At 46.5% G+C, this 17900-nt stretch overlaps 1 protein-coding gene across 6 annotated transcripts in view; it reads left to right on the top strand.

The window, feature by feature from the left end:
* IPO13 (importin 13) overlaps positions 1-4797 on the top strand; it is a 131905-nt gene extending 127108 nt beyond the window's left edge. For 5 of the 6 annotated variants that reach the window (XM_063939372.1, XM_063939367.1, XM_063939369.1 and 2 more), the window contains 4 exons: positions 767-825; positions 1955-2044; positions 3398-3579; positions 3800-4797. In XM_063939372.1, coding sequence (XP_063795442.1) covers positions 767-825; positions 1955-2044; positions 3398-3579; positions 3800-3896 — 428 coding nt within the window. In that variant the 3' untranslated portion in view covers positions 3897-4797. Of the gene's footprint in view, positions 1-766; positions 830-1954; positions 2045-3397; positions 3580-3799 lie in introns of those variants that run through there. The other variant, XM_063939371.1, reaches the window with a different exon arrangement.
* The last annotated feature ends 13103 nt before the right edge of the window (positions 4798-17900 follow it).

Raw genomic sequence — 17900 nt, forward strand, 5'->3', positions numbered from 1 at the left:
AAGTTTCTCATTATAAGGTGTAATCCATATGCCCAAACACGCCACCTTTATGTTGACCATCTGTTACCGGCAGTCTGCTTTATCACAAGCCATACCCCATGTCCTTTGGAAAATAGCTGTGCTTCCTTTCTCTGTGCGGGAATAGGCTGGTTCTGACTGTCAGGTAATAGATAAGGAGTGGCGAAATACACATTCGTCCGTTCCCCCAGACTTCACTGTCATTGACATACATTTTGCTTAGTGGACCTTTCAATATTAAACACCTCTGTGTTTCAGTGTCCCAGTACAGTAGCACACTTTAAACCAGAGGTTCTCAAACTCGGTCCTCGTGGGCCCACACAGTGCATGTTTTGCAGGTAACCCAGCAGGTGCACAGGTGTATTAATTACTCACTGACACATTTTAAAAGGTCCACAGGTGGAGCTAATTATTTCACTTGCGATTCTGTGAGGAGACCTGCAAAACATGCACTGTGTGGGCCCCCGAGGACCGAGTTTGGGAACCTCTGCTTTAAACCTTTAAACATACATTTGTGTTAAACCTTCTCTGCTTTTCACATTGACGGCTGTGACCAGATCTGTGCCTTGTGTCTCAGTGTCGTTACTAGAGAACTACCGGGCTGCATTCAGCTTGGCTTTTCAGTTCAATTTGAGTTTTGGGGGTGTTTTGTTTTTTTTCTACTGCCAAATAGAAGTTTGTTACAAGTGCGAATGCACCAGCCCTTTATACAGTGGTTAATTTGTTGAATCTCTTATACTTCATGCAGGTGTGCTCTCATTAAAGTTCCCAGAGCCAACGACTGTCAAGTCCAGCTGTGGGTTTTTTGTGAGTATATGGGCTCATCTACACAGTGTCTGTTATAGAGGAGACTATCAGGTGCCCTATCTGCACATAATACAGACAAAAAGGGCAAAACCCGCAGCTGTCATTTTGGAGGAGGAGGGTATTCTGTCAGCTTGAAATGTATTTTCACTTCGTACTAGAAACCAATCAAAATTCAAATAATACCTTTTTAAAGTCCAGGAATGTCTGATGCATTCTCTGTGCTAAGACTGAACTGCCCCTTACCATATGAGAGCCCAGAAAGCAGCAGGAGATGTTAGGGACCTGGCAGGATAAATGCCAGACCCTATGTATGTGTACAGTAGGGTTTCACATAGGATATTACATTTCAGCTAACTCGTTCCATACACTGAAACATTCTCCAGTCCTGTCTGGATCAGCCATGAAATTATCTCAGTACTGAAAGTTATTTGTATTCAGCTACTGAACTAATCTTACATCTGTCTAATAGGCCCTACACACATACCGATTTGTTTGAAAGATATGAACGATCTCATTCATAAATGAACGAGAACTCGTTCATATCTTTCAGTGTGGAGGCTCCAGCGATGAACGATGCGCGGCCCCGCGCTCGTTCATCGCTGTGCATGCAGGCCAATATGGACGATCTCGTCCATATTTGCCTGCACTTCAATGGAGCCGCGTGACGGGGGGAGTGAAGAAACTTCACTCCCCACGTCACTGCCCCCCCGCCGCCGGGTCGCCCGTCGGACGTATCCGCCGTCGGGCAGCTCGGCGGCGGATCAGCATGTCTGTACGGCCCTTTACATGCTATGAAGCTCCTAACTGGAAAAGTTAAAATCCATACTTAAGTTACATGTTATATGTAACACAAGGTGTTGCTGCCGTGATACATTCCTAGTCTTGACTGAGATTTCTCAAACCAGTTTTGAAGTTTTAAGGGGTTGTAAATTATCCAGTGTCTCATGTGATGGACTGTTCTGGAGATTATAAGTCAGAAACCCACCTTAAACCAGTTGGTTAATCGTATTAACTAATAATAAAACTTCCATGGCAAGGAGTCAAAACCATCAGTACTACTAGGAGCTTTCTTTTGGGGTCTCCATGAATCCAGCAAAGCGTTGATTGTTTGATAAATGTTTTATCACAGATGGAGTTTTTACCGAGATGTGGAGAACTTGCTCCTGTAGGACAAGTGATTCACCAAGATGGAAAGCTGCTTCTTCAAGGCACACTGGAGGTGAGACCACAATTCTGCTGTCCGTTTTCTCTTGCTAGTTTGGTGAGATATCATGTGGTGGCCTCCATGTATCTTCGGCTGGTGCCATATGTACACTCTAGGAATGAGCACTTCTCCAGTCTGGCAAACGTGGTGCTCAGCAGTTTCTGTAGGGATGCATAATGATCCGGGGGAACCACTGGTTTCCTGTCGCATGAGAAGCTTTGGGGTTACTATGGAAACCTCGCAGTGGCTTATTTTCATCGCTTGAAAAAGATTTGGTAATACGTAATGCCCAGGTGTCAGCAGACTAAGTTCAAACTCGTTTGTCCAACAAATAGAAGAAGGGCGGATGCCAGTCATGTATCACAATGGAATGTTCACCCTTGCTCGGAATAAGCTCTTTTTATCCATTGCCATTTAAAAGGACTCTGAGTAAATTACTGAGGCTAGTAGACATTTGTAAACATTCAGGAAGCCTCCTGTCCTTGATGATTTATAGATATTTTATTTTATTTAGTTATAAACTAAAATGTTGTTAGATTCTCAGGCTGATGTTAAAGGTGTAAAAATGCATAAAGGTTCGTCCTTTGTATATGATGCATGCAGGGCCAGACTGCACCACGGTGATACAGGGGAAATCCCTGCCCCTTTCTCTAGGATTCAGGTTCCAGACTGTGCAGTCAATTTATACAGTTAGAGGGTCAGTTACCTGGAGGAGCAGGACACTGATACACATGGTGCTTGGTTTTCTTCTATAGAAACTACACTAAGCATCACATAATGGTTAGCCAAGTGTCTATGGTGGTTGCCCACACCCCTCAAGTATGAGCCACAAGCACTGCGTTTCCCCGGTCAACCTTTCCTGCCGCAGTCCGACACTGGGTGCATGGCATGTGGTGTTTATTTACATTACTAGGAATGGATCCTCGTGGCCGCAATTTGTTTTAAACTGTGATTTGTCTACTGGTCTAAAGGAGCGGTGAGATTGTGCTGCGAAATTGTTTCAACTAAAAGACTGCTCCTGATTTAATTGCGGTGAAAGTGCCTGACAGTGATATGGGATTATAAAGGGGATTGAGTCTCTCTGCCTAAAAGAGATGTTATTGATTTAAACTCTCCCCTATTACTCCATTTACAAATCTACTTTAGAATTACTGCTAGCCAAGCTGGATCTGACTATTAACACAGATATGAAGCTTCACTACGAACATCTGCTCATTTGTATCCAATCTGCTGGCTCTGTTTATTCTTATTTACTGAGATGTCCAGCCTCCACACAGGTGTCGTCCTTGTCGTCACTGCATAAAGCACCAGTAAGTCATGCTTTTAGCATTGTATTTATTCAGCACATGTCTGTCCATCTGTCTGCAGGGAATAGGTGGCCAGGCATCACGCAATTTGATGGAGCCCTTTGCAGATATCCTCTTCTCGCTCAATAAAAACTGCTTCTCCTACCTGGTGGTGTGGCTGAAGGAGGCGATGCAGGAGACCGGTTTCCCGTCCCCACGTGTGACGCGAGAGCAGAAAGATAACTTCGTACAACACATCCTGCGGTGAGTGACTGGGAAAGTTGGGTTGAAATGATCCCATTAGCAGGTAGGAGATCTAGTGGGAAAGACCTAATAGGAGATCTAGTGAGAAAGAAGTAATAAATTATAAGATTGGTATGTGCATGATGGTTTAATGGATGTTTAGAAAGAGCACGGCAGCAGGTAACACTGTAAGAAATCCTGACCAAGGTGACGCTATACTAATCTGTAATTCTCCAAGCAGGGAGCGTGTCAACAAGCGACGGATAAGAGACATGGTGAAGGAATTCACGTTGCTGTGCCGCGGTTTACATGGGACAGAGTACACTGCTGAATACTGATGACGAGAACGGGCATTGGCTGGCACACCCACCTGCAATTCCAAGCCACTCTGCTCTGCCCACCTCCATCCCGTCCACATTCAGAGCTGTTGCTGTGTCCTCACCCATCTTTGAGAGTGAACTGCCTGGAGCCTCTCTCCGTTAACCTTTTGTCCGCCTGTTGTGTCCAGATCTTCAGGGGTTTGGATGGAGATTAAAGCATTTGGAAAGTACTCCCTTGCCAGATGCTTATCAAAACTTCCATGAAACACTTGCAGGATGCGACAGTCCAGAGGACACCTCTAACACGGATTGCGTGGTTGAATAAGAACGATTGCTGCTTGTAGGATATGTACAGTCAACACTGTTGCTTCCGCTCTGACTTTTAACGTTGAAGAAGCATGTCTGCAGATTTTAATACTTACACTGAACTGGTACAATGTATGCTGTTCTCAAAGAGTCCTAGATCCGTTTACCTCCAGGATATGGAAGAAAGGGGCAATGGTTTTACATTTCCTCTCTGTGTCTGAACCCAGGGATTTCCATTTACAAATGTTTCTCATTACACAAGAGAACTAGCAAAAGCATGCTGCCCTAACCACTTTTAAACCAGCCTCTTATGTTCGTTCCGCGCACAGACTTCTGGGAAGGGTCTGGTCTGTTGTCGCCCTACAGCAATGATAGCTGGCTGAGATTAAAGCTGCTTTGTATATTTTAGAGAAGAACTCCGACCATCTGTACATTTCTAGGGTTAATGCATCTCCACCCGTCAGAACCTGGGTATATGACCTTAGCGGTTTGGCTAGTCTATGTCCTTGTGTAAAAGCAAAGCATGTGGCTACCAGTACAGTTACACCATAATGAAGACTAATGATCTTGCTAAAGTCCACAATAAAGAGGTTGTTTATGTTTTTTGTAATAACCTTCTTGTAAAGAGGCAATCCTTCTATCCAGCTGCGTTTGCCTTCCCTGACCATTACGCTACACTGGAACACATCAAAAATGTCATGTGACATTAGGGGGAAGAGATTTTTCTTAAAGGGGCGTCTGACTTTGAGCACCTCTAACTTCTGTAACAGCATCACGTGGAAGAGGTTCTAATGGTCCCTAACAATTGCATCGTTGAAGGGGGAGGAGCCGGGGGTGGGGCAATAACAAGCACAACGTTTTAAAATGTGTACATTGCACAACCTTATACGCAGATGTGTGACATGTAGATTGGTTGTATAATTGCTGACTGTTACAGTACCTCTTAGAGCAATTTATTGAGGCCTGTTTATAAAGTTGACAGATGTTCTTGCCAGAGGTCCATGACCAATATAAAAGTGCAATCTATGTGATAATTTATGAAGGTCATTGGTACAATGCATAGTGCGTCACTGGGGTGGCAGCCCAGGGCAGGTGTCTGGAAGATCTGCAGCACTTCCACTGTCAGGCTGGTAGACTTTGCTTTGCTCCAATATAAAGGCATTAGTCTAGTGCTCATGGAAGGCCGGACCTAGTTTTGGTTACTAATAGGAAAAGACCACACTGTCTAGCACTGGGATTTGCTGCACATTTGGGGAGAGGGTCATGCTGGCCGCTCCTATGCTTTATGTTTTAGCTATTATTTTATACAGTGCCTTGTGTGAGGGGAACAGTTGTGTGTCATTACCAGCTGTCCATCAGCTATTAGTTACTGAAGCAGCTTTTTTCTGTCTTGAAAATAGCCATGTATGATGAAGCGACTGGAGCCCCCCCCCCCCCCCCCCCCCACACACACACACACACACACACACACACACAACGCAGCCGTAAGCCTACGCTGTGCTTATCTGCTGCTTCCTCAAAGTGGAGGCACAGAAACATATCCAAGAGGTGATGGAATATTACAGTGGTAGATAGAAATTCATTGGTACTACATTAATTACCCTCCCGCCCCTGAGTTAATGTCCCCTCTTCCCTGGCTTGTTTAAAATAAAAACAAAATAAGTTATATATAATTTAAATATTTTTATGGTATCCTTATTTGCTATAATAACCACTGTGTATATAACGAAGGAGTGTTGCAATAGAAGGACTAGACAAAATAAAGACACCATATTTTAAATTATTATTTTATTTCTGCAAATGGGAAATACTAAATCCTATATTTATATAGTATAAGAATATAACAAAAAGTGAAGTATTTGCCTTTGATATAATAAATAAAGCTGCAGTAACATAAAGCTACATTTTTATAATGCAAAACAAAAATCTTTGAGGCATATGAAACAACACTTGGAGAGTGATAAATTGGAGAGAGATTAACTTCCAACCAATCAGCTCCTAACTGCCATGTTATATGCTGGGTTTGAAAAATGACAGGAGCGGATTGGTTGGTACTTTCTGTCTCCAGGGCGGTATTCAATTCTTTCTGCCCCCCTTCCACAGCCATTCTGTTTCTGCTGACTGGCGTGGTATCATTATTTTAGCTCGCTACCCATGGTGTAGCAAGGCGCCCTAACCCTTTACGCAGCTAAACCTGATTACTATGGGCGCGATATATGCGATAACACGGATCACTTTAGAAAGGAGATTGGGCTTGATATATCATTTGAATATGCCCCAAGTGCCTCTAGAAACATAGAATTTGACGGCAGATAAGAACCACTTGGCCCATCTAGTCTGTCCGTTTGGGGAGTTTTTTTACCATATTTTTTTTTTATCTCAAACCTTTATTTGTTCCTTATTTCTTTATAAGGGTATCGTTATGTCTATCCCATGCATGTTTAAATTGCTCTACTGTCTTAGCCTCTACCACCTCTGATGGGAAACTATTCCACTTGTCCACTACCCTTTCTGTGAAGTAATTTTTCCTCAAATTTCCCCTGAACCTCTCCCCCCTCCAGTCTCAGTGCATGTCCTCATGTCCTATCGCTACTCTTCACTTGGAGAATGTTCCCCTTCTGGACTTTGTTAAAACCCTTGATATATTTGAAAGTTTCTATCATGTCCCCCCTTTCTCTTCTCTGCTCCAAACTCTATATAATGGAAAAAGAGAGAGAAGCTAAGGGGACATTATCCTCCAACAACATACGGCTTTAGTTACAGGACAGACCAGCGCATAAATTGGGCACGCCTTCAGTGTTATGGGCCCTACACACTGGCAGGTCCGCCGCCAAGCTGCCCGATGGCGGATACGGCCGACGGGCGACCCGGCGGCGGGGGGAGTGCAGTGTGTAGGGCCCTTTAAGGGCCCTACACACTAGAAGACATGACCAATGTGAAAGATGAACAGTGTGGAAGATAAGCAATTTCCCTTGAACTTCCCAGATTCCTGACAAACGAAATTGGGTGTACACACTAAGCAATTTTTCAAACAATTTGAAAGATATCTTTGGAATTGGCACCTTTTTTACATATTTTAATGTTGGGGAGGCATTTCTGGGTGTGTGGGCAGGGCTGTAGAAGGGGGAGTCGATTGTTTTTTTTCACCCACTGCCCCACCAATTTCCACTGTGCCACCAACTTTATAAAAAATTAATTATGATGGGTTCAATTTAATATATATAAATATATATATATATATATATATATATATATATACATACAGAGGATGGTCCGGCTCTCCTGTCGATGGTAACTGTGCGCCGGGCGCCCGAACGAGGAAGTGACAGCAACAGCAAGGGATGGTACGGCACTCCAAGCGTCTAAATAATTCAGTCTTATAGCAGCATAATGAAAGACAACGTTTCAGTGCTTTTATTGTAGCACTTTGGCTGACCTGACGAAATTGCTACAATAAAAGCACTGAAACGTACATACATATACATACATACAGAAGAAAAGGCGGCACTCACAGTCTTGCAATGTGTGGTGAAGAAACACCCGTCCAGGGGTGCTGTTTTAATGTGGGTTACGTTTCGTGGACGTATCCCCTTCCTCAGACAGTGATACAGTGAGACAATACAAATATATATACCAGCAAACTGGCGCCACTCCCCCCCCCCCCCCCCCCCTTCATGACTCTCAGCTGCGTACACCACGGTGTTCCCGAACCTTCCCCGTCCCGCACTTACGGTTTCGGCGTCACAGCCGGCCAGGAAGTGATGTGCATAGGCTGGTCGGTTGCCATGGCAACGTGCTGTGAGCTGTCACGTAAACACAAAGTAACAACATTAATTGTTCAATGAATCAGTGGAAAAAAATTTATAAGTTATATAGGTGTGCAATACACATTGCTAAAAACAAATCTGTGACACAAATCCAAGACGACATGCATACGGCGCTTTATACAAGCTAGAGTATGCTGAGTGAAAAACTACAACTATGAACTAAAGTGCAATGTGCTGAATCCATAATTAAAAATAGCCAATGTGATTCATAAGCAGGAGACACAACATAGTGTCTAAATCCATTTTAGTATCTATACTCTAAGAACCTGTTAACGATAACCATCTTGTGGATTGATAAACCACTATTTTAAATGTGGAAATATCTTAAGGCCCATATAGATGGGCCGATGCGGGGAGAGATGTGTGCTGAGCGAACCGCTCAGCACACATCTCTCCCGCCGCTCAGCACAGCGCGATGTGTGCTGAGCGTGCGGGGGGAGACGGGGGGCCGCTCATTTCACCCAGCGGGTGAAGTGAGCGACCCGCTAGATTGGCCTGCACGGCAGGCCAATTTAGCAGCAGCGATCGCTATCGCTGTAAGGGATACACACGGAGCGATCAGGTTTATATTCTAAGCAATCTAGTCAGATTGCTTAGAATATCGCTCCGTGAGTACCCCCCTTTACACTGCTAACCAGCACCAAAGTCCATGACCTGCTTAATGAGGGAGCAAATCTTACTAGTATGTGTAAATAGGACCCTGAACCACAATTAGAGACACACATCCCTTATCGTTTCCAACCATAGACCTACCCAAGCCTCAATAGAAGCATTTTTCACAGAATATTGATCAATCCTAAGGATTCATTCAATCCCCTTGGTGTCATGCAATCGAGTTGAAAAATCCATTTAGACTCTAGCTGGAGCAGTCTCTTGCCCCTTTCACCTCCACGGATGGAGGCCGGGACATGGTCAATGGCCTTATATCTGAGGCTAGCCAGGTTGTGCCGCTGGATGGCAAAGTGACGGGCTACATGCCCGAACCTAACGCTGCCCATATGGCCGACCTGTGTTGTGTCAGCCTCACCTTAAGCTGGCACTCAGTTTTGCCTACGTAGTACAGCCCGCAAGGGCAAACCATTACATAAATCACGAACCTTGTAGTGCATGTTAATAGCCATTTAATTTTTAACCTCTGGCCCATCTGTGGATGTGGTATTGTATCGCCAGTAAGCATGTAGGAACATGTCGTACACCCCAGGCATTTGAAGCACCCATTTTTTCTACTTAGAAAATTTCTGGGTGCTGTCCTATGGCAAAAACCGGTTACATCGGTTTTAACAATCAAATCCTTAATTTCTCTGACGTCCTAGTGGATGCTGGGAACTCCGTAAGGACCATGGGGAATAGACGGGCTCCGCAGGAGACTGGGCACTCTTAAAAGAAAGATTAGGTACTATATCTGGTGTGCACTGGCTCCTCCCTCTATGCCCCTCCTCCAGACCTCAGTTAGAATCTGTGCCCGGCCAGAGCTGGATGCACCTAGTGGGCTCTCCTGAGCTCACTAAAAAAGAAAGTATTTGTTAGGTTTTTTATTTTCAGTGAGATCTGCTGGCAACAGACTCACTGCTACGAGGGACTGAGGGGAGAGAAGCAAACCTACCTGCTTGCAGCTAGCTTGTGCTTCTAAGGCTACTGGACACCATTAGCTCCAGAGGGATCGAACACAGGGCCTGACCTCGATCGTCCGTTCCCGGAGCCGCGCCACCGTCCCCCTTGCAGAGCCAGAAGACGGAAGATAAAGATGAAAAACGGCGGCTGAAGACTCCTGTCTTCATTAAGGTAGCGCACAGCACTGCAGCTGTGCGCCATTGCTCCCATAGCACACCACACACTCCGGTCACTGTTGGGTGCAGGGCGCTGGGGGGTGCGCCCTGGGCAGCAATTATAATACCTTTTGGCACAAATAGCACATAATACAGTGTATAACACTGTATATGTGCAAAAACCCCCGCCATTAACATTATAAAAAGCGGGAGAAGCCCGCCGCTGAGGGGGCGGGGCTATCTTCCTCAGCACAGCCAGCGCCATTTTCTCTTCACAGCTCCGCTGGAAGGACGCTCCCCAGGCTCTCCCCTGCAGTATACAGTACAACAAGGGTAAAAAAGAGAGGGGGGGGCACATAAATTTAGGCGCAAATTGGTGTTAATAAGCAGCTATTGGGGAAAATCACTCAGTATAGTGAAAATCCCTGTGTTATATAGCGCTGTGGTGTGTGCTGGCATACTCTCTCTCTGTCTCCCCAAAGGACTTTGTGGGGTCTTGTCCTCAGTCAGAGCATTCCCTGTGTGTGCGCGGTGTGTCGGTACGGCTGTGTCGACATGTTTGATGTGGAGGGCTACGTGGAGGCGGAGCAGGAGCCGATAAGTGTGATGTCGCCCCCTACAGGGCCGACACCGGAGTGGATGGATATGTGGAAGGTATTAACCGACAGTGTCAACTCTTTACATAAAAGGTTTGATGACGTAACAGCCTTGGGACAGCCGGCATCTCAGCCCGCGCCTGCCCAGGCGTCTCAGAGGCCATCAGGGGCTCAAAAACGCCCGCTAGCTCAGATGGCAGACACAGATGTCGACACGGAGTCTGACTCCAGTGTAGATGAGGATGAGACAAATGTACAGTCCACAAGGGCCATCCGATGCATGATTACGGCAATGAAAAATGTGTTGCACATTTCTGACATTAACCCGGTTACCACTAAAAAGGGTATTATGTTTGGGGAGAAAAAGCAGCCAGTGACTTTTCCCCCATCTGATGAATTAAATGAATTGTGTGAAGAAGCGTGGTGTTCCCCTGATAAGAAACTAGTGATTTCTAAGAGGTTACTGACGGCGTACCCTTTCCCGCCAACGGATAGGTTACGCTGGGAGACATCCCCTAGGGTGGACAAGGCGCTCACACGATTATCTAAAAGGGTGGCACTGCCGTCTCAGGATACGGCCGCCCTAAAGGAACCTGCAGATAGAAAGCAGGAGGCTATCCTGAAGTCTGTATATACACACTCAGGTACTATACTGAGACCTGCTATTGCTTCAGCATGGATGTGTAGTGCTGCAGCAGCATGGTCTGATACCCTGTCAGACAACATTGATACCCTCGACAGGGATGCTATTTTGCTAACCATAGAGCATATAAAGGACGTAGTCTTGTATATGAGGGATGCACAGAGGGACATTTGCCGGCTGGCATCTAGAATTAATGCAATGTCCATTTCTGCCAGGAGAGTATTATGGACTCTGCAGTGGACAGGTGATGCTGATTCTAAAAGGCACATGGAGGTTTTGCCTTATAAGGGTGAGGAATTGTTTGGGGACGGTCTCTCGGACCTCGTATCCACAGCAACAGCTGGGAAGTCGACTTTTTTACCTCAGGTTCCCTCACAGCCTAAGAAAGCACCGTATTATCAAGTACAGTCCTTTCGGCCTCAGAAAGGCAAGCGGGTCAGAGGCACATCCTTTCTGCCCAGAGGCAGGGGTAGAGGAAAAAAGCTGCACCAGACAGCCAGTTCCCAGGAAAAAAATCCTCCCCTGCTTCCACTAAGTCCACCGCATGATGCTGGAGCTCCACCGGTGGAGCCAGGTGCGGTGGGGGCGGGTCTCCGGAACTTCAGCGACCAGTGGGTTCGCTCACAGGTGGATCTCTGGGTTCTACAAGTGGTATCTCAGGGATACATGCTGGAGTTCGAGGCGACTCCCCCTCGCCGTTACCTCAAATCAGCCTTGCCAGCGGCTCCCAGGGAAAGGGAGGTAGTGCTGGCGGCTATTCACAAGCTGTACCTTCAGCAGGTGATAATCAAGGTTCCCCTCCTTCAACAGGGACGGGGTTACTATTCCACAATGTTTGTGGTACCGAAACCAGACTGTTCGGTGAGACCCATTCTAAATTTAAAATCCTTGAACACTTATGTAAGGAAGTTCAAGTTCAAAATGGAATCGCTCAGGGAGGTTATTGCAAGCCTGGAAGAGGGGGATTTTATGGTGTCGCTAGACATCAAGGACGCCTATCTGCATGTCCGCATTTACCCACCTCACCAGGAGTACCTCAGGTTTGTGGTACAGGACTGTCATTACCAATTCCAGAAGTTGCCGTTTGGTCTTTCCACGGCACCGAGGGTATTTACCAAGGTAATGGCCGAAATTATGATACTCCTTCGGAAGAAGGGAGTTATAATTATCCCGTACTTGGACGATCTCCCTATAAAGGCGAGGTCCAAGGAGCAGTTGTTAGTCAACGTAGCACTATCTCGGGAAGTGCTGCAACAGCACGGCTGGATTCTGAATATCCAAAAGTCGCAGCTGATTCCTGCGATGCGTCTGCTGTTCTTGGGCATGATTCTGGACACAGAACAGAAGAAGGTGTTTCTCCCGGTGGAGAAGGCCCAGGAATTGTCATCTCTGGTCAGGGACCTCCTGAAACCAAAACAGGTGTCGGTGCATCACTGCACGCGAGTCCTGGGAAAGATGGTAGCTTCTTACGAGGCAATTCGCTTCGGCAGGTTCCATGCAAGGATCTTTCAGTGGGATCTGTTAGACAAGTGGTCCGGATCGCATCTTCAGATGCATCGGCTGATCACCCTGTCCCCGAGGGCCAGGGTGTCTCTGCTGTGGTGGCTGCAGAGTGCTCATCTTCTCGAGGGCCGCAGATTCGGCATACAGGACTGGGTCCTGGTGACCACGGATGCAAGCCTACGAGGTTGGGGGGCAGTCACTCAGGGAAGGAACTTCCAAGGACAGTGGTCAAGTCAGGAGACTTCCCTTCACATAAATATTCTGGAACTAAGGGCCATTTACAATGCCCTGAGTCAAGCAGAAGCCACAAGGATTCTTCGATGGGCGGAGAATCACGTGCTAGCACTGTCAGCAGTGTTCATTCCGGGAGTGGACAACTGGGAAGCAGACTTCCTCAGCAGACTTCCTTCCGGGAGAGTGGGGACTTCATCCAGAAGTCTTCACGCTGATTGTAAATCGTTGGGAACGGCCACAGGTAGATATGATGGCGTCCCGTCTCAACAAAAAGCTAAAAAAATATTGCGCCAGGTCAAGGGACCCTCAGGCGATAGCTGTGGACGCACTAGTGACACCGTGGGTGTACCAGTCGGTTTATGTGTTCCCTCCTCTTCCTCTCATACCCAAGGTACTGAGGATTGTAAGAAAGAGAGGAGTAAGAACTATACTCATCGTTCCGGATTGGCCAAGAAGATCTTGGTACCCAGAACTACAAGAAATGATCTCAGAGGACCCATAGCCTCTCAGACAGGACCTGTTACAGCAGGGGCCCTGTCTGTTCCAAGACTTACCGCGGCTGCGTTTGACGGCATGGCGGTTGAACGCCGGATCCTTACGGAAAAGGGCATTCCAGATGAAGTGATTCCTACGCTGATAAAGGCTAGGAAAGACGTGACAGCACAGCATTATCACCGTATATGGCGAAAATATGTTGCTTGGTGTGAGGCCAGGAAGGCCCCTACTGAGGAATTCCAGCTGGGTCGATTCCTGCACTTCCTACAGTCAGGAGTGACTATGGGCCTAAAATTAGGATCCATAAAGGTCCAGATTTCGGCCCTATCTATTTTCTTTCAAAAAGAACTGGCTTCACTGCCTGAAGTTCAGACGTTTGTTAAGGGAGTGCTGCATATTCAGCCCCCTTTTGTGCCTCCAGTGGCACCTTGGGATCTTGACGTTGTGTTGGATTTCCTGAAATCCCACTGGTTTGACCCACTTAAGACCGTGGAGCTAAAATATCTCACGTGGAAAGTGGTCATGCTATTGGCCTTAGCTTCGGCTAGGCGTGTGTCAGAATTGGCGGCTTTGTCGTGTAAAAGCCCTTATCTGATCTTCCATATGGACAGGGCAGAATTGAGGACTCGTCCCCAATTTCTCTCTAAGGTGGTATCAGCGTTTCCTTTGAACCAACCTATTGTGGTGCCTGCGGCTACTAGGGACTTGGAGGACTCCAAGTTACTAGATGTAGTCAGGGCTTTGAAAATCTATGTAGCCAGGACGGCTGGAGTCAGGAAAACTGACTCGCTGTTTATCCTGCATGCGCCCAACAAGCTGGGTGCTGCTGCTTCAAAGCAAACTATTGCGCGCTGGATCTGTAGCACGATTCAGCAAGTTCATTCTGCAGGATTGCCGCATCCTAAATCAGTAAAAGCCCATTCCACAAGGAAGGTGGGCTCTTCTTGGGCGGCTGCCCGAGGGGTCTCGGCTTTACAGCTTTGCCGAGCTGCTACTTGGTCGGGTTCAAACACATTTGCTAAATTCTACAAGTTTGATACCCTGGCTGAGGAGGACCTTGCCTTTGCTCATTCGGTGCTGCAGAGTCATCCGCACTCTCCCGCCCGTTTGGGAGCTTTGGTATAATCCCCATGGTCCTTACAAAGTTCCCAGCATCCACTAGGACGTCAGAGAAAATAAAAATTTACTCACCAGTAATTCTATTTCTCGTAGTCCGTAGTGGATGCTGGGTGCCCGTCCCAAGTGCGGACTCTCTGCAATACATGTATATAGTTATTGCTTAACTAAATCTGTTACTGAGGCTCAGTTGTTTGTTCATACTGTTAACTGGGTATGGTTATCACAAGTTGTACAGTGTGATTGGTGTGGCTGGTATGAGTCTTACCCTGGATTCCAAATCCTTTCCTGGTAATGTCAGCTCTTCCGGGCACAGTTTCCCTAACTGAGGTCTGGAGGAGGGGCATAGAGGGAGGAGCCAGTGCACACCAGATATAGTACCTAATCTTTCTTTTAAGAGTGCCCAGTCTCCTGCGGAGCCCGTCTATTCCCCATGGTCCTTACGGAGTTCCCAGCATCCACTACGGACTACGAGAAATAGAATTACCGGTGAGTAAATTCTTATTATTTCTGCCACGGGTGTAGCTGGGCATCAGTTTATGATTATGGAAACACTTCAGATCTGGATCTGAGGTCACCATCTGCCACAGATTCCTGGCTTGTCTAGATGTCTCAGGGCTGCTTGTGTTGTACTCATTAACCCAAGGCATGACTTCCTTGGCTAAAACCTTCGCTTTCCTCCTTTCTTTGCGTGCAGTGGTGTTCTTGGCTTTCTCACGTGCTTTATTTAACTCAGCCAGGGAATATCCTCTTTCACAGAATTTGTTCACCATTTCATTGTGTGTCCCTCATGACTGGGTCTGAATTGTTTCTGCATACCCTTAAAAGCTGTGAGTATGGCAAACTGCGTATCATGGCCTTAGGGTGAAAACTATCTGAGTGGAGAATGGTGTTCCTGTCTGTGGGCTTTTTATATAGAGAAGTGAATATTCTACCATCCCTTAATTGGATTGGAACATCAAGATAACACACTTCTGTCTTACTCACTGTTAGGGTGAGTTTGATCGTGCTGGATGAGCTATTCTGACCATTGATGATCTCCGTCAACCTGGACAGATCATCAGTCCATAGTATCAGGAGATCATCAATGTACCTGTAACACAATAACATGGCTCCAGTTATGCCAGCATTTTCAAAAAACAGGCCCCTCTCCACCCCCCACATATAACAGTTAGCAAAAGACGGCGCTACTGGCGATCCCATAGAGCAGCCAGTTAGTTGTTTAAAGAAACGACCATTGAACAGAAAGAAATTGTGCTCCAATGTGAATGCCAATAAATCCATGAAAAACCAACATCCGGCCCCTCATATAGCTTGTTACCAGTGAAGAGCCGTCCCAACTGCTGCCAGCCCTGCTTGATGAGGAATGCAGGTATAGAGGCTGGTAACATTTAAAGTTACCATCGACGCATCACTGGGAACCTGCCCTACAAGAGCCAATTTCTCCAACAACATGCCGGTGTCCTTAAGGTACGTGAACGTGTCCTGACGCAAGGTTGTAAATAGTGATCCAGGAATATAGCAATAGGCTCACAGAGGGACCCCCGGGCCGAGATAATCGGTCTCCCCGGGGGCCTCTGTGCGTCCTTGTGGATCTTTGGAAGAGTGTACATGAGAGGTACTACCGGCCACAAAGTGGTCAATTTATCACATATGGTCTGTGAAATAAATCCCTCACAGCATGTTTCAGTATAGAATCCAACTTTTGTTTATACACAAAGGTTGGATCCTGATCCAGTGCACAGTAGGTTGCTGTATCACTCAGCAGTCTCTCACATTCCTCAATGTAAGCCTCAGTATCCCGGATGACTATAGAACCCCCCTTATCTGCTGCTTTTATGATGATGTCGCTCCTATTTTATAAATCTCGTAAGGCCTGTCGTTCATCCTGGGATAAGTTGTGTCTGACAGGTCCAACAGTCTTATTGATGGAGTTCTCCATTAGACGATGGAAGGTTTTCAGAGTAGCATTTGTAGATGGTGGATCAAACCTGGATCGAGCTCCAAGTTTAGCTATCCTAGGGGGTAACCCCGGAGTGGTGGACATCACCGGTTATTTGGCAAAGTGTTTTTTAATTTTAAGTGAACGGGACAATTTGAAAGTATCAACCTTCCATTTAAACTTTTCTGGATAATTTGTAGGTATAAAGGAAAGACCCTTACTTAACAATTGCTTTTCTGGGTCACTAAGTGTGTAAGAAGACAAATTGAAAATTAGGTTGTCCTGCTTTTGGGAGGTCTTCCTGCTGTTCTTCCTCCTCGCTTGGCCTCCACGTCTCGTTTTCCTCGTCCCCGGGCGGCGAGGCCAGCCCGGGTGCTCACCCCTAAAGGGGTTGTTGCGTGTCTGGTTTCAAGTTTCGTTTCAGCAGGGTCCTCATTTTCACTTGCGGACGTACTGGAAAAGCGGACTCTTTAAGGGCGTCTGTATATGTATGCACCTCGACCTCTCCTGTTAGAGGAGGCCGTCTGGTTTAACCAAGTGTATACCCGATGTTGCGCATAATCAGATACGACCTTTTTGTGCTTTTCCCTTTTGTATTTCAACAAGTCGTTTTTGTAAATACAAACTTGTTCCTGGAGTTTGGCTAGCCAATCAGTTGATAGATCAGCCCTGATAGTTGTGTGGTGTTCACTTTCAAACCAGTTGATGTTCTCTGTAGTAAGATTTAGCTCTCTTGTAAACTCCTCGATGACCAGTAGAATAAGGTCCATGGAGCATTTGTTTAAGATGGAAATCCAGCGTTTACAGAATGCGGTGTTGTGACGGCCGATGGTCGGTGTGTTATGCACACGGAAGCCCCTTGGTATCTGTTTTGCTCAGTAGTAATCTGATAAGGTTCTGCTGTGGTAGAGGAAATCCAATTCCCTTTTCTTTAATTTAAACAGCTCCCGATAAATGTCTGCACATGAGTCGATAGGGTCATCTGATAAAGCTGAATCTTTGTGTAATATTTTCTCAGCATCAATATCGGAGAAGCTAAGGATCTCATAATTGTCACACTCAAATAAGAATGCTGTAAACTCACCTTCTCTCTCCGCAGCAGCCCTCTGGGAACAATCTGCTGTGCAAAGTTCTGCCAATGTCACTGGCTATATGGCCACGTGTACTGTCAGGTGCAAAGTGCTAAAGTGCTGTGACCAAAGTGACAATCTTTGGGAGGAGATAAATAGTCCAATGCTGGGTGCCCTGGGCTGGCTCAACGAACTTATCCACCGCAGCGGTGCTCTGTGCCAAATATGCCAATAGTGAGCTCCGGCACTCGAGCGGCTCTTTACCAGCTGTGGTGCCTTCCTTGTGGAAGCTGTCCCACCATGATACAAACAGAAGAAAAGGCGGCACTCACAGTCTTGCAATGTGTGGTGAAGAAACACCCATCCAGGGGTGCTGTTATAATGTGGGTTACGATAGGCCTTACGAGGCCTTATGAGATTCCCGGTAGATTATGAATTGCCCCAGAGCCTGACAGGAAAGGTCCTTTCTGCGAAGAGGATCTAGTTGCTACTCAGCTGCCATGGCATTCTCTGCCTTATTGCCC

The sequence above is a fragment of the Pseudophryne corroboree genome, chromosome 9 (assembly GCF_028390025.1).
Source record: "Pseudophryne corroboree isolate aPseCor3 chromosome 9, aPseCor3.hap2, whole genome shotgun sequence".
Taxonomy (NCBI): Eukaryota; Metazoa; Chordata; class Amphibia; order Anura; family Myobatrachidae; genus Pseudophryne; species Pseudophryne corroboree.